The sequence below is a fragment of the Vigna umbellata genome, chromosome 8, assembly GCF_029865625.1.
Source record: "Vigna umbellata cultivar VRB3 chromosome 8, Vumbellata_1.0, whole genome shotgun sequence".
NCBI lineage: Eukaryota > Viridiplantae > Streptophyta > Magnoliopsida > Fabales > Fabaceae > Vigna > Vigna umbellata.
In genome coordinates, this window is record NC_142172.1 from 35555889 (window position 1) to 35569538 (window position 13650).

Here is a 13650-nt window from a genome sequence, read left to right on the forward strand (position 1 = left end):
CAAAGTGCGTTTTTAATGCACTAGACGTGTGGCGTGGGTGCATTTATGGAAGCTGACAGGTGACTCAGCAGTGTATTAATTGAGATTTAGACAAGATAATTATGGTTAAATTTTCCGAGGTCTCACATAATGCATGTACATATCTTAAAGGAAATGTTTTTTTCTAAATATTTTTATTATAATATTTCTTAAATGTAATTATTTTATATAAAAAGACTAATTAATAAATTCCTGGGTTAATTTAATCTAATCTCATTAGCTAAACCAATTTGGCCAAAAATAGTCTTGTTCAACTTAAGTCACAATTTTTGTTTACCAAACCAATTAAATTAAAAATAGTCTTATTCAACTTAAGTTATAATTTTCTTTCATAGATTTGATTTTTAACAAGTTTTACAGGTCATCGAACTAAATTCATTTTGACAATCCTACCTGCTTGTATATTTTTCTAGACAAATATTAAAAAACAGAAGTTAAAAGTTACTTGCAAAATATTGTACTGTTAAGAATATATAAGTGAAAAAAGTTCAAGGATATTGACAAAGTTTAAGAGAGTCGTATAGGTAAAATGATTTGAGAGAAAATATTCTAAAAATTTGTTCACATCAAAACATGATACCTATCTCCTTACTGAATAGAAATTATTTAAGAAGCCCATGTAACGTAAAACCACCCATATATTGCCTTTGATTTATGGCCGACAACCACAAAATTGAATTAAAAGAAGAAACAATTAATGGAAACCACATTTCTGATTGAAATGTGTTCATATCTTAGAAATCAAACTGTTTACCAGGAAAAACAGAGATAAAACTACTGAAAGATGTTGTCAAAGTGTCAACTAGTGACAAAAATTTAGACATAAGTATCAACCAGTGATTTCCTCATCTCATCGACAATGGCACTAGGTTGAGCTTCTCTCAACTTGAAAACACTCTCAATGACAGAGAGCTCCGTTGCTGTGGTGTCTGAACCACAAAATGCTGTCCAATCATTTACTGTCATGCCAGCAGCTATCACTTCACTACCACGATTCACAGTCCCAGCAACCAAAGGAACCTGAAGAAGGGTTGAAAGTTCATCCAAGTCTTCAATGGAAGTATGAGGGTGGACCTGCACAAAGTGTACGGTTAAAATATACTATACTATACATGTTTTTGGACCAGAATATTCAATAGGACAAGCCTCGTACTTACCAAACCACCCCTGTTCGAGAATGCACAGTAACTGCCCACAAGAATATTGCCCGCAATAGTCTGCCTGAAAACTTCTACTCCAAGAACATCTGCAATCATCTCCTCAGTTTCCTGAACATAAATTTCACAGTGAATAATAATATAACAGAGCAAGAAAAAGGGCATTTACACAACTGTCACCTTCCACTATAATTTAAGTCAAAAGTATGTTACCCTGCCTGCATTATTTTCAAGTTCTGATAGAGGGTAAAAGTACTTGGATAATATAGAGAATACAGAATCCTGAACCTAAATGTTCGTTCCTTATAAATGACTTTTAAGATCACATGGTTCAGAGTGGTCAAATATCTAGTCTTACCACATGCCAGTAAACTTTTCAATGGAAATTTTATCCATGCTTTTTAAAAACTATTTACACTTTTCATAAGTTGCTTGTGGTTATATCCTAAAAAATTAGGATTTAGCTTTGGTAAAGTGAGGAAGTTTGTGAAGTTATAATGCAAGGGTGTGTCCATAATTGATTTAAAGTGGTTTAAGTTTACATGATACCTTCAATTCTCAAGGGTGCATACATCCTTACTGCTGACTAATATATCTATTGATCAACTACCTTAGTGTAAATTAATTTTGCAACAAAATGTAACAGGGTATCACAATAATTTATAATTCATCTTGGTAAATTGTCTGTTCTGATAGGTTTGCCCATTCTAGAAGGCATTTGTGCAGAAAGAGTATTGGAATGTCCCTGTTAGGATATAGGGTAAGAGGATATAATGGGTAATGGGTTTAGGATAGAAGGTGGATAAATTGTATAAATAAGACCTTGTTATGTTGTCAGGGGTATTATTGAGTATTATTTTGTAAATCTGGACTTTGGCCAGAAGAGGGGGATTAGGCCTCCGTTAGGGCTAAGAGGGGGATTAGGCCTCCATTAGCGCTATCAGTGAACATCGTTCTCAGTTTCAATACAGAAACTCATTCTTTCATTGTTCTTTCTATCTTCTGAGTGTGATCTTGTCAGGTTCCAAACCAAGTACCTAACAGTCCCACATCACCTGCTTTAGTTCTTCAGGTACCAGTTATATTTCTCTTAGACAACTTTGCTTAACACTAATTGGTTTTAAGATGAAATTTGACACTTACTTTTAGAAAATACTTTGCTACATTAGCAAAAATCAAATTCAAACTGATAAATTCAGAACGACAAGCAGTCTGGCCATGTCTTTATCAGTGCCCTCTTTAACATGCAAATATGATTGTCCAAATCCAATTAGTATAAAAGTTCAGCATATGAAAGAAAAGGCTAATCTATAATAAGGCAATACCTTGTCTAGATCAGTATGAGTGAGAGCCACATGATCATTACATGCTATACAATTTCCCAGTGCGGATAATCTTTCTTCTATACGCTGAACAACAACTTGATCAGGTAGGCTGTTTTTCAAATGTTGAAGCTCTTCGGCAATAGTGACAGTAAAAAGATCAAGTACCATGTCCACAAGTTAGTACAACATCACAATTAATGCTGAGTTCTATGTCACCAATACAGATAAAACAACGGATACACCATAAAGGAGGAAAATAATACAAAGATCATTTTTGAACTAGAAGATATTGGAAGGGATAAACCTAGGGTATCCAGAAAGATCCCAATTCCCAAATGCTTACATGCAGCCAAGCAAAAGTTTTCAGACTCAAAGTAGGGTACCCTGTTCAAATTTGGTGACTAAACTAGTACTTTTAGGCTCAAGCCACAAAAATGGATATCGTCAAACAAGCAGTTTTTGGTGATCTGTTGCATGAATCATGAATGAATACCTTCTAATTCCCTACCACTTAAAATTGTTTTCATATTGTAGAGGAGAAGAGGAAAATGTTAAATAGGATAACATGTATAGCATTTTAAAGTATAGTACAACCAAAAACTCTTCTACAAAAATTGATAGTTTGATCATTTTAAAAAATGAACTTTGAAAACCAAGCATCCATAAGGCTCTGACATGCCAAAATCAAAGACTACAGCATTAACTTTTGGTCATTCTTGTACTAAATTGCCTTTTCTTTCCCCAACTAGTAAGGTATGTACATCTTGTACACAAATGTTTAACCTTTTGTGATGCCAGAAAGTTTTGGTCAGATTAGTTTGACAATGCAGTTTAACATACATACACTCTTCAGACGTACTATTATGAATAAAAACAAAAACGCAGAATAAAAAGAAACACCTTGGTCTGTGGTGGTATGGGGCAAGAGAAGGCCATTCTTGTTTCCTGGAAACCAATAAGAAGGTAAGCTAATTAGGTGAAAGGTCTGTAATAGATAAAGAGACAGCTCAGATCTATCAATAAAAATAAATTACAGAGATCCAACTTCTCAAGAAATACTTTTGGTAGGAGAATAAAGCAAGTTAAATGAATCAACTTTTTTCCTGAAGTTAAAAACAATGTATCCACCTCAACTTTTTTAGAAGCTTTCTCATCTAATTTCACAGAACTGAAGATGGAAGAAGTTTGATTCCTTTTACCTCTTTTTTCCTTTCCAAAAGTGTTTATTGAGAAGTTAACCTAAACTGGTTTGTAATCCAAGGCAAGGAGTTATAATCATTGAGATTTAAGAAACTAAAGGAGAAAAACTTTACCAACACAAAGACGACCAACAATTCGGGTGCCACCAATGGAGGTCTTGATCACGGGGATAACATCTGCTAACTCAGTCTCAAATGCACTGTTAAACAAAACATTAGTTTACTCATAGAAAAATGTTTTGGCAATTTCCATCCAATTGAAACCAAGCACAAAGACTTTTTCCTGTAGAAGTTTTCAGAACCTCCAATAGTACAAAAAGAATGATAACCTGTAGAAGTTTTCAGAACCTCCAATAGCAACCAAACAATAGGCATTGGTAAGTTTTGAGAAGACTCCAACTTCACAATTATTCTCAAACTGAAGTCCTGCAGGAAGCACGTTATACTAGAGTATATTATTTAAAGGAGAAAAAAAATCTTAGAAAATGCAGACAAATAAGTATTTCCGAACTGGGAAAATGTAAATATAACAGCACTTACTAGTTGCCATGACAGAGATGCCAGAAATCAAACTTTGACCCAAGTAATCAACTTAATATCTGCAGCATTACATATCTAATAACCAAAAAGAAAAGAAAGAAACCCTGATTCATATGAGAACAAAATATAACAATGATAACTAACAATAACAATAAGCACTGACATGTCAAAGTTGATAATAAGAATCCTGATAGTGAAGGGTTTCAGTTTCAAATGTAAAGAAATAATTTATTAGTACTGTGTCGTACTAAGCTGCAAAATGCCCCTTTCATTATGCAAGCAACATAAAACACTTGACTGATGCTTACAAGCTACAAATCAAGTAACAAAGTTGTATTGTATGATAGGTAAATGAGCCACATATAAGTATAATCAACACTATCTAATTCTAATCTATTACTAAGCATCAAGCTTCCTACACATACAGGTTCAATCTCCTAAACCTCAACCTCAACTTCATTCGCCAACACTAATCAACAAAAGATAATAACTTTGCACTACAAATTTCCGAAACATGAAAAGGGTATATCGGTTACCTGCAAAGAACTTCCACGCGGAAGAGAAGAGGTCACCGCAACACTACAACACAGTGTAGGGTGCCGCCGAACGGTATGGAACCGATTTCATGACACATATGCTTTAAATATATTTTTAATTTATGAATTAACATATTTTAGTTTTTCTATATGTTTTTATTTATTTCTTTAAGATTTTAAATTATTATTTTTGTTCTCTACCATATTGATTTTGGTTTCTTGTTTTTATTTTTCAAAATATGAAATTACTATTTCTTCAATTTCAAAATAAATAATATTTATTTTATTTTAAAAATTCATATACTACCGTGTATCATATGCAACAGACAGATATTGCTTTAGATAATAGTTTGACTTTTCCTTTAACATACAAATAGATGATGAATATCACACAATATAATAGCATATAAGTGAAAACAATTTTTTTAAGAGATGGAAACTAGTGACTAAAATCAAAATTCATTAAGTAAAAAATATTTAACCTTAAAACTGTTAAAAAATCAAATGTAAATAAATATTGTTAAAAAGGGTTCCTTCGAAAACTGAAGGTAACAAATAATCGGTTCCTCATTATAACATACTGTCGGATATTTAGTTTGAAAATTAAGGATCGAAAAAGAAGGGAAAAAAAATGAATTATTGAATAATTAATTAAAGTTTTATATTATTAAAGTTAACTTATGTTTATAGACGGGGAAAATATTAAATGTTAGTATGATTGATATGGAATTCTATATTTTATTGTTTTAATAATGATTTAATTATATTTTAATCAAAATTAGTTCGTTGATTTGTAATTATTGTTAACTAAGGATTAGTTTAGCTTTTTATTTTGTAATAAGTCGACTTTGTTAATTGATTAAAGTAGTCGATTCTTAAGTCGATTAGGGTGGTCGATCCACCAACTAATCAGGGTAATTAATTTGTTAATCAGTCTGACTTATTGACCAAAAAAATATGTACAATACACTGACCTCCAAACTCGAGTTTCTGTTACTGAAGGGATGGATGAGTTTGAAAAGTAAAAGGTACTGGTGTCCATGCATGTTAAATGTTATAATCCTATTGTGAGGGTTTCCTTGTTAAAACTCGTCCTTAGCCGAATATTTTAGTATGATCAGAAGGGGTTCCTTAGTTGAAACTCGTACATAGTCGATGGAATTTTTTGGAAAGGGTTCCTTAGTTAGAACTCGCTCTTAGCCGAATGTTTTAGCCCGATTGTGAGGGGATGAGGTTGAGATGTTGAGGTCAATCAAAGACAGAATGGATGAGATTGAGTAGATGGGACTGAATGGTTGAGGTCGATTAAAGACCAAGTGGATCAGGCCGAGTGACAGAATGGATCAGGGCAAATGGATGAAGTCAAATTGTTGAGGTCCATCAAATGTCGAATTGATTAGGCCGAATGGATGTGATCTTGTTGCTTGTCTCCGAACATGTATAGACATGTTAATTTAGTCTTAAAATCCCTCCATGTGACGATAATGTGGGATAAAACTTCCTTTCTAATTTTCTCAATATTAGGAATGTCAAAATTTTGCTATTGAAAACACAAAAAAGTTGTTAATGATTAAAGTAAACATATCAAAATATCCGGTAGAATTTCCTGATGTTGCTCTCTGTGGTGAAGCTTCAATGGAGCACGAAAACATGAAATGAATTCATCAAAACACAAACAAATGGCAACCAAGGTAGCGAAAACACATACATTTAAGGTAAATGACACAAAACTGATCTTTTCCTTTTCCTTGCACTTGTGAACGAAAGAGTTTGTTTCCCTAAAAGTGGTGGAGTTTGAACTCGCGTTTAGGACGTCAATACTAAACGAAAAAACAATATGAATCGACAAAAACTAAAGAAATATCTAAACAAAGGTAATATAAACATTTTCCCACTCGTGAACGAAGTCCCTCGTTCAAGAAGAAAAGAAAACACAAAGAAACAATGTGGTGACATTGCTTTTAAAAAATAATTACAATGTATATGAAGTTGGAAAACTCCAAATTTCAATGTCTGATAACTCTTTAACGTCTGAAACTAGGACATTTAACATTATACGTTGGTACATTTTCACCTTTACACCAAACATTTTTATGAAATTTATTCAATATGAAGTTAGAAATTGAGAATTCCAACTTCTAATGAGCATATGACATTGGAAAAGTATAAATTCTGACATCTAAATTGAACATTTATTTAGAGAAATGTTATTGATCATTTTTATAGTTGGTTTTTTCGTACTCTAACGTTAACACTTATTTTGCGCACTAGTGAAGTTATAAAAAAATAATTTGTATTTTAAATGATAAAACCCTTAACTAAATTTTTATTTATACTTTTAATTATTTTAATATTAAAATAACATGATTTCATTATTTAAACATTTAATCAACTTTTAAGATTAAATTTTCTATATTATTAAAACAACTGATATAAATTATATCTTAATATTATTTATTATATTGATGAAATTTTAACTAATATAAAAACTCGTTATAAAAAAACGATTATTACACTAGTGGAAGAAAAAAAAACTGTTACTCTTAAATCAAATAAAAACATTAAATAATTTGATACAAAAATCAGGTTTTGGAAACATTGGATTATATTCATACTATTAAAATATCATAGTCATCGGCTTATATAATTATGAAAACTCCATTGTAAAGGAATACATGAAGCATTTTATGGAATGTTAAATTAGGAAGATATTAACGTGTCGGACAGAGATAATGTTAAGAAAAATATTTATACAAAATATTTATTCAGAAATATACAATCAATGCATTAATCTTTCATGGATTAATTTGATATTGACTCTAAAGAACTGATTATTCACTTTAAAGTGTTAAACTTCTCGCTGATTTAAATTACATACAACGTATTCTCACCAAAGTGTCAGAAAAATTATTTATTGATTATAACAAATAATTAAATAACAACTAAATTTTAAAAAAAAATAACTAATTACTATATTGATTATATTATACACTATTTTATAAATTATTATTTTTTATCTAAAACAGTCTCTATTATTAATAAAAAACATAATTAATTTAAAAGTTAGAATCTAAATTAGTTTTTAGTATTATAGTTATCAAAATTTTAACTATTTATTATTATTGATTCTAATTTATAAGTCAATTATAATTTTTTTATTAATAATAAAAACTATTTTAGATATAATAATTTTTAATTTAAAGACGATATTTAAACAAGGTGTTACGAGTGAATTAGTGTTCAAATGAAAATAATATCCAATACTTCACTTATATGAAAAGTTTAATGAGATGCCTATTTATATAGTCATGATCTAATTTATTTTTTAAGAAAACAAGATATTCCTATTATAAGAAAATAAAACTTGTGTAAAAATGGAATTATGAAACTAAATATGAGATATAAAGATCATTTAAGTTGATTTACCTTTCCTAACAATGTCTCATATACGATGGAAAAAAATATAAAAATTGAACATCTATCAAATAACATGGTATTTAAGCCATTTTTAGATCTAGAGTAGTCTCACTCATTCCCATCATGGCTCTTTCATCTTCAATAATACCCTCACTTGATCATTGTCCATGTCATTTAATTTGTTATGATGCATTATTAATTGCCATTAATGAGTCAAATTAAGAATTTTTCATATACATGCATCTTTCCAGTTAGTACCATTGCATAAATATTTTTGTACGTATTGTTGTACGACAGGTCCATTGAATCAATTACAATTATGGTGTGTTAGCATACATTTATTTTATTACAACTTTCTAAGTTCTAATACTTAATTATTGCAAATTTCTATTCCATTCTCAATTATCATTCATTCATATAATTATTGTCTCAACGTTCAACATTTTCCATGTATAGCTAGGGATTAAAGTTATTGGATTCCATCAGGATACAAAATAGAACAGATTTATAAAATTTCAAAAGCAGCATGTGAAATGTTTAATACAAAACACTGTACACTCCATCCCAAAATCAAAGAACATGGTTAATTATAAATTTAAGTTCATTTTGTAAAGAATTACGTCACCAAATTTCTCGATAAATAGGTTTTTTAACATAATTCTAATATGGTGTTAAAAAATAAATAGATGAAATTTACTTTCACTTATATATTATAAATTAATCTTATTTTTAGTTTAAACGAACTTCTAAATTAAGATAGTTTACTCTCACTTAATTTTTCATATGTATAAAAATCATGAATAAGTAATAGAGAGAAAAAGTGCAGTGTGACAGTGTGTTGTTGTCTGAACAAAAGGGTTAGATATGATGCAGATGGATTTGCGAATCTTAATGCAAATCCAGAAATGTTGAGAATCCATTATTAAAATTCACATACATGCATTAGTCCCATGTATAGCCTCTTGTACAAATTGCTGTACTTAGAATTCCTGACATTATATGCAGAAGGATTCCTTCAACATCTTTCCATAATTGTTTCAGTTTCTTCATTTTTGAAAAAAGAAAGCACCGACCTTTGTTTAGTGTAGATTACTGGTTTTTATAAACTATTAAGTGTGATTTTGCTGAAATTAATTTCAGTCACTTTTCTAACTAAAAATGTATGTCATAGTGACCTAAGTTAGTTTTGTTTGCAATATATGACATTTTACACACTCTTATTTCGAAGAAAGAAGGTTTGATTTGAGGAGCTAAGAGAAAACCCTAAAGTTTTATTTCGTCCAATTTTTGGTTAAAATTTATACAAGAAAGACAGAGCTTTGTTATTTTGTTCAATTTTATCCGGAAATAGAAATGCGTATTTTTATATAAAAATAAAAATATCTTTATTCAAATTGCATTTTCTTTAACATTATTTATCGTGTTATTTTAGAAATAGACTTACTCTTCTTCATGTTGGTAATATCTAGGTTAAATTATTATAGTTGTCAATTTTTGTCCTAACATTTAATATAATTAACTATCAAAATTTAAATTTGAGATCATTGAGCGATCTAAAATACTTCATTTATTTGATGATATATGCAACTAAACTTTTTTGTTTGTTAAATATATATCATATTTAAATAAATTTGTATGAATTCTGTTCTTTTATATATACGAACTACTAGTTTGCCTTGATGTTTTGAGTTGTTGAATAATCTTATTTGCTCCTTGAATCCAATTATTAGTTTTAAACTAGTAATCCCATAAAACATCAACTGATGTTAATCAGCATAAAAACAATGAAAATTTGTGAAGAATAGAAAAATACTACTAATATTAGTTTCTTTTTTTCTTTTTTTTCTCCAAAAGAAGGGTGTTTTTATGCATGATTAAGGATCAGTCTTAGAATTTTATATATAACTAGAATAAGAGGTAACCTTTTACACAAAAGATTTTGAGTGTAATAATTTTTAGGGCATTTCTAACAACTTTTCTATATAACAAATTCTCCCAAGATAAATATTATACATAAAATATAAATCAATATAAAACGTGGCGAACAAAGGGACAATGTAAGCAAATGTTAGATTCGTGGTGCATGACATGTGGAGGGTTCCACCGCTGACAATGTTTGAGTGACTTGCCCAACTTTGTCACACACAAACTTTTTAGAAATAATTTAATTAAAAAAATATTATCCAATTTTATTTGTTAATTTTCTCATGTCTAAATATATGTAAGATAACAAATTTAGTATTTACTCCTTGTGAAGAAATGATTGAAAATATATAAATTAAAAAAAAAACGTTGTTAAAATCAATTTATGCTTACATCTGCAACATGCAGTGTTATATGATCCTGACACCGTATAAAAACTTTCTTATTAGACAATGAGTTCCATTATGTCTTGAGAAAAATCCTGCAAACTGGATCCTTCATCTAATATAGTATTCATCTGTCAGAGGTTGCTATGCGCCTACCATTCTGAAGGTATATTCTGTATTCGTCTCAATGATGTATTCTTTTCCTCTCAGCAACTCATTTCGAATATTAATGCAAAAATATGAAAGATATTTCAGTTGAAAATAATTTACAAGAGGGTTTGATGTTAAACTATTCAATTATTATGTTGTGTATAGTAACCATCTGGCCTTGGCCCCACTCATAATACTATTTTTTTAAATATCCCCAATTATTCACATTTTGGGAAAGAAAAATAAATATATAAATATAGTAGAAAATACTAATAAATAATATGCGTCCTGGGTAAAATTATTAGGCCATGACATTTCAATAAATTTTTAAATTCACTTTATTGTTATTATTTTGTCTTTCTATTTTTTTTTATAAATATAACTTTTTTGATGACTATTGTTTTACATTTTTAGGTCAATCGTTTAACTTTATCATTGAATGTCCGTTATAATACTCTTATAGTTTTTAGTTCTTCCTTGGTTTTGAAGGTCAACAGAGTAAGTGAACATCTATTAAAAACACTTTTATGCGAAAGTCAGTTAAACTTATTTGAGTGCTTATCACAATAAAACATTAAATTCGTAATAAATACAATCAATTATCTTTTTACTTTACCTTTATATTTACAGATTTCGAAATCAACTTTTAATTATGATTAACTCAATTACCCAAAAATTCATAAGCTTGTTTATTTGTTTTTACATGTTATTTTTACATGTTAAACATGTTGAATTTGTAATGATAGTCTTAACAATATAATTATCAATCAGTCAACTATGAAAATATTAACTGAATGGTCAACTTTGACGTTATTTTAGGATTAGAAAAATCTTCAATGTTCTTTGAAGTCATTGATCGAACGGTCAATTATGAAAATATTGATCGGACGATCATTCAGTATACGAGTATAAAAGTAAACAGTGAGATGAAAAAAATATATTTTGATTCTTATTATTTAACAACTTATATATAACAAAATTAACAAGTTGCTTAGTTTATGAAAAAAAAAAAACCTTATTTCATGTGTAGAAAATAATTTGATAATTATGGTAGTAATAATCAGTGGCACCTTAGGTTTAAGCTTAGATGTTATTGGTATGCAAGAGTTGTGTCCCAATAATTGGAAGCAAAGTCACATTGGTGAAGGGAAGTGGGTCGATGAGAGTGAGTGGTTGAATAGGTGGCAATGTTCTGATCCACCACGCAGTCTGAATACAGCTATCTCACTTTCACCAAAACAAAACAAAACAACCACCGTTGTCATCCAATTATTTCATTCACCACAAATTAAAAGAGAATTGAAGTGGACCCCACCACACCCCTTTCAACGGCATCCATGCACCCTTTTTGCTTCGTATCAGTTGCAGCTAGAAGCCACCTTATCGGTACCATCACTTTCTTTTATTCATTCTCATATTCACACATGTCTTTTTCCTCTCTCTATAAATATATATTTCACCACCTTATCAATTCCTCATGCACCCAATTCAATTTTAAACCTTTATACCACCAATTATGAGAGCACCAACCATCCTAAGGAGCCTCCCCATGCGCCACCTTCACCCAAAACCACCGGCTCAGGTCGCACCTTTGCCGCAAAAAACCCGCTTCCACCGGGAACTTGCGGCGGAGCTCAACACCCTCCGCTCACAAGGCGAAATTGGGCTGGCTCAGTTGCTTGATGCTGCCATCACCACACAGAAAATAGCCTCGGATTCTCTTGTCAAAATTTGTTACCAAGACTGTGCCGATCGTGGTTCTGTTGATAAGTACCTTGAAGACAACGTTGAGATTCTTGATGCATGCAATTATTTCATGGACAAAATGGAACACATCAATAAGTACGTGGACTCATTGAGGGTGGTTTTGCATTTGGCCGATAGAGGTGGTGCTGCAAAGCCTACGACTCGTGCTTTGGAGCTTTTGGAGTCATGTGAAAGCATGGAAAAGAGGTGCAGAGCAATGGAGAACCACCATGACTCTTGTTTGAAGAAGATGTTACGGCAAAAGCTGTGTCACGAAACCGAACTGAGTGAGGTTATGTGTGGGTCTAAAGCCATGGCCTTGATGTCCTGCAGGTTTCTTGAGCTTGGTCTATCGTTTGATAAAAAACGTGGATTGCCCCTGATGAAGATTTCTCAGGCTACGAGTTCTTGGTTGAAGATGTTGGAGGAGTTGGAAAATCAAGCAGAAGGGGGTGCTGAGAAGAAGAAGAAGAAGATGCAGAGAAGGAGATGTTGGTCATCTTTGTTGATGCAGACAGAAGCTGCAGCTAGAGAATTGAAGGAGCAGATGAAGGGTAAACGGGAAAAGGAGATGAAATATGCTGTTGAGAGACTGAAGATAAGCTGCAGGGAACTGGAGCATGGGGTTGAAATTATTGAGGAAAGAGTGAAGACTTTGTATAAAAGTTTGATTGATGTTAGAATGACTTTGTTGGGGATTCTTTCCCAGCCTACTACACTGTTTAGATCCAATTAGAATCACTTCTCGAATCATGCCACTTTGCTGCTGACAGTTACTCATGTATAGATTCTTTTATCTAATACGTATATTTACAATGAATCTTTGTACTGATCACCATAATTTATTATATAGTTTTTAACTTTTTCTTATATTTAATGTTTGTGTTTTCTCTTACATTCTGAGATGATCTTCTCTTTCTTAGTTTAAGTTACTTATTAATTTAAGATGGTGTGTGTGTGATGATGCTGGCTACTGATATTTGCTAAATTTAGAATAGACAATTAGTTTCGTACGCCTGAGTATATCAACTTTAGAAACAACTTTGATAGGTTATAGCATATCATATCAACTAAAACTAAACAACTTAAGTTTGATTTTAACTTTGTAAAATATTAACTACTTATATGAAAGTGTTCAATAAACTACTCCAAATAAATAACACTCAAAAGGCTGTTGCATAATGTTAACATATAACACGTCAAAAAAACTCTTAACAATGTAAAATAAATGT

At 30.8% G+C, this 13650-nt stretch overlaps 2 protein-coding genes across 3 annotated transcripts; one reads left to right on the top strand and one right to left on the bottom strand.

The window, feature by feature from the left end:
- Positions 1-659: 659 nt before the first annotated feature.
- On the bottom strand, positions 660-4908 carry LOC124823715 (eukaryotic translation initiation factor 6-2-like). 2 transcript variants are annotated; one of them, XM_047296001.2, is made up of 8 exons: positions 4797-4908; positions 4261-4335; positions 4050-4146; positions 3835-3920; positions 3422-3466; positions 2522-2652; positions 1197-1307; positions 660-1113 (listed from the first exon to the last, which is right to left on the bottom strand). In XM_047296001.2, exons 2-8 carry the CDS (start codon positions 4268-4270, stop codon positions 856-858), a joined length of 738 nt encoding a protein of 245 aa, XP_047151957.1. In that variant the 5' UTR covers positions 4271-4335; positions 4797-4908; the 3' UTR covers positions 660-855. The 2 variants fall into 2 exon arrangements, with proteins under 2 accessions (XP_047151957.1, XP_047151956.1); XM_047296000.2 differs by having other exon boundaries at positions 4261-4319; positions 4797-4886.
- Positions 4909-12167: 7259 nt separating this feature from the next.
- LOC148194577 (uncharacterized) lies at positions 12168-13258 on the top strand. The gene has a single exon (XM_088095604.1). It carries the CDS (start codon positions 12189-12191, stop codon positions 13152-13154), a length of 966 nt encoding a protein of 321 aa, XP_087951730.1. The 5' UTR covers positions 12168-12188; the 3' UTR covers positions 13155-13258.
- The last annotated feature ends 392 nt before the right edge of the window (positions 13259-13650 follow it).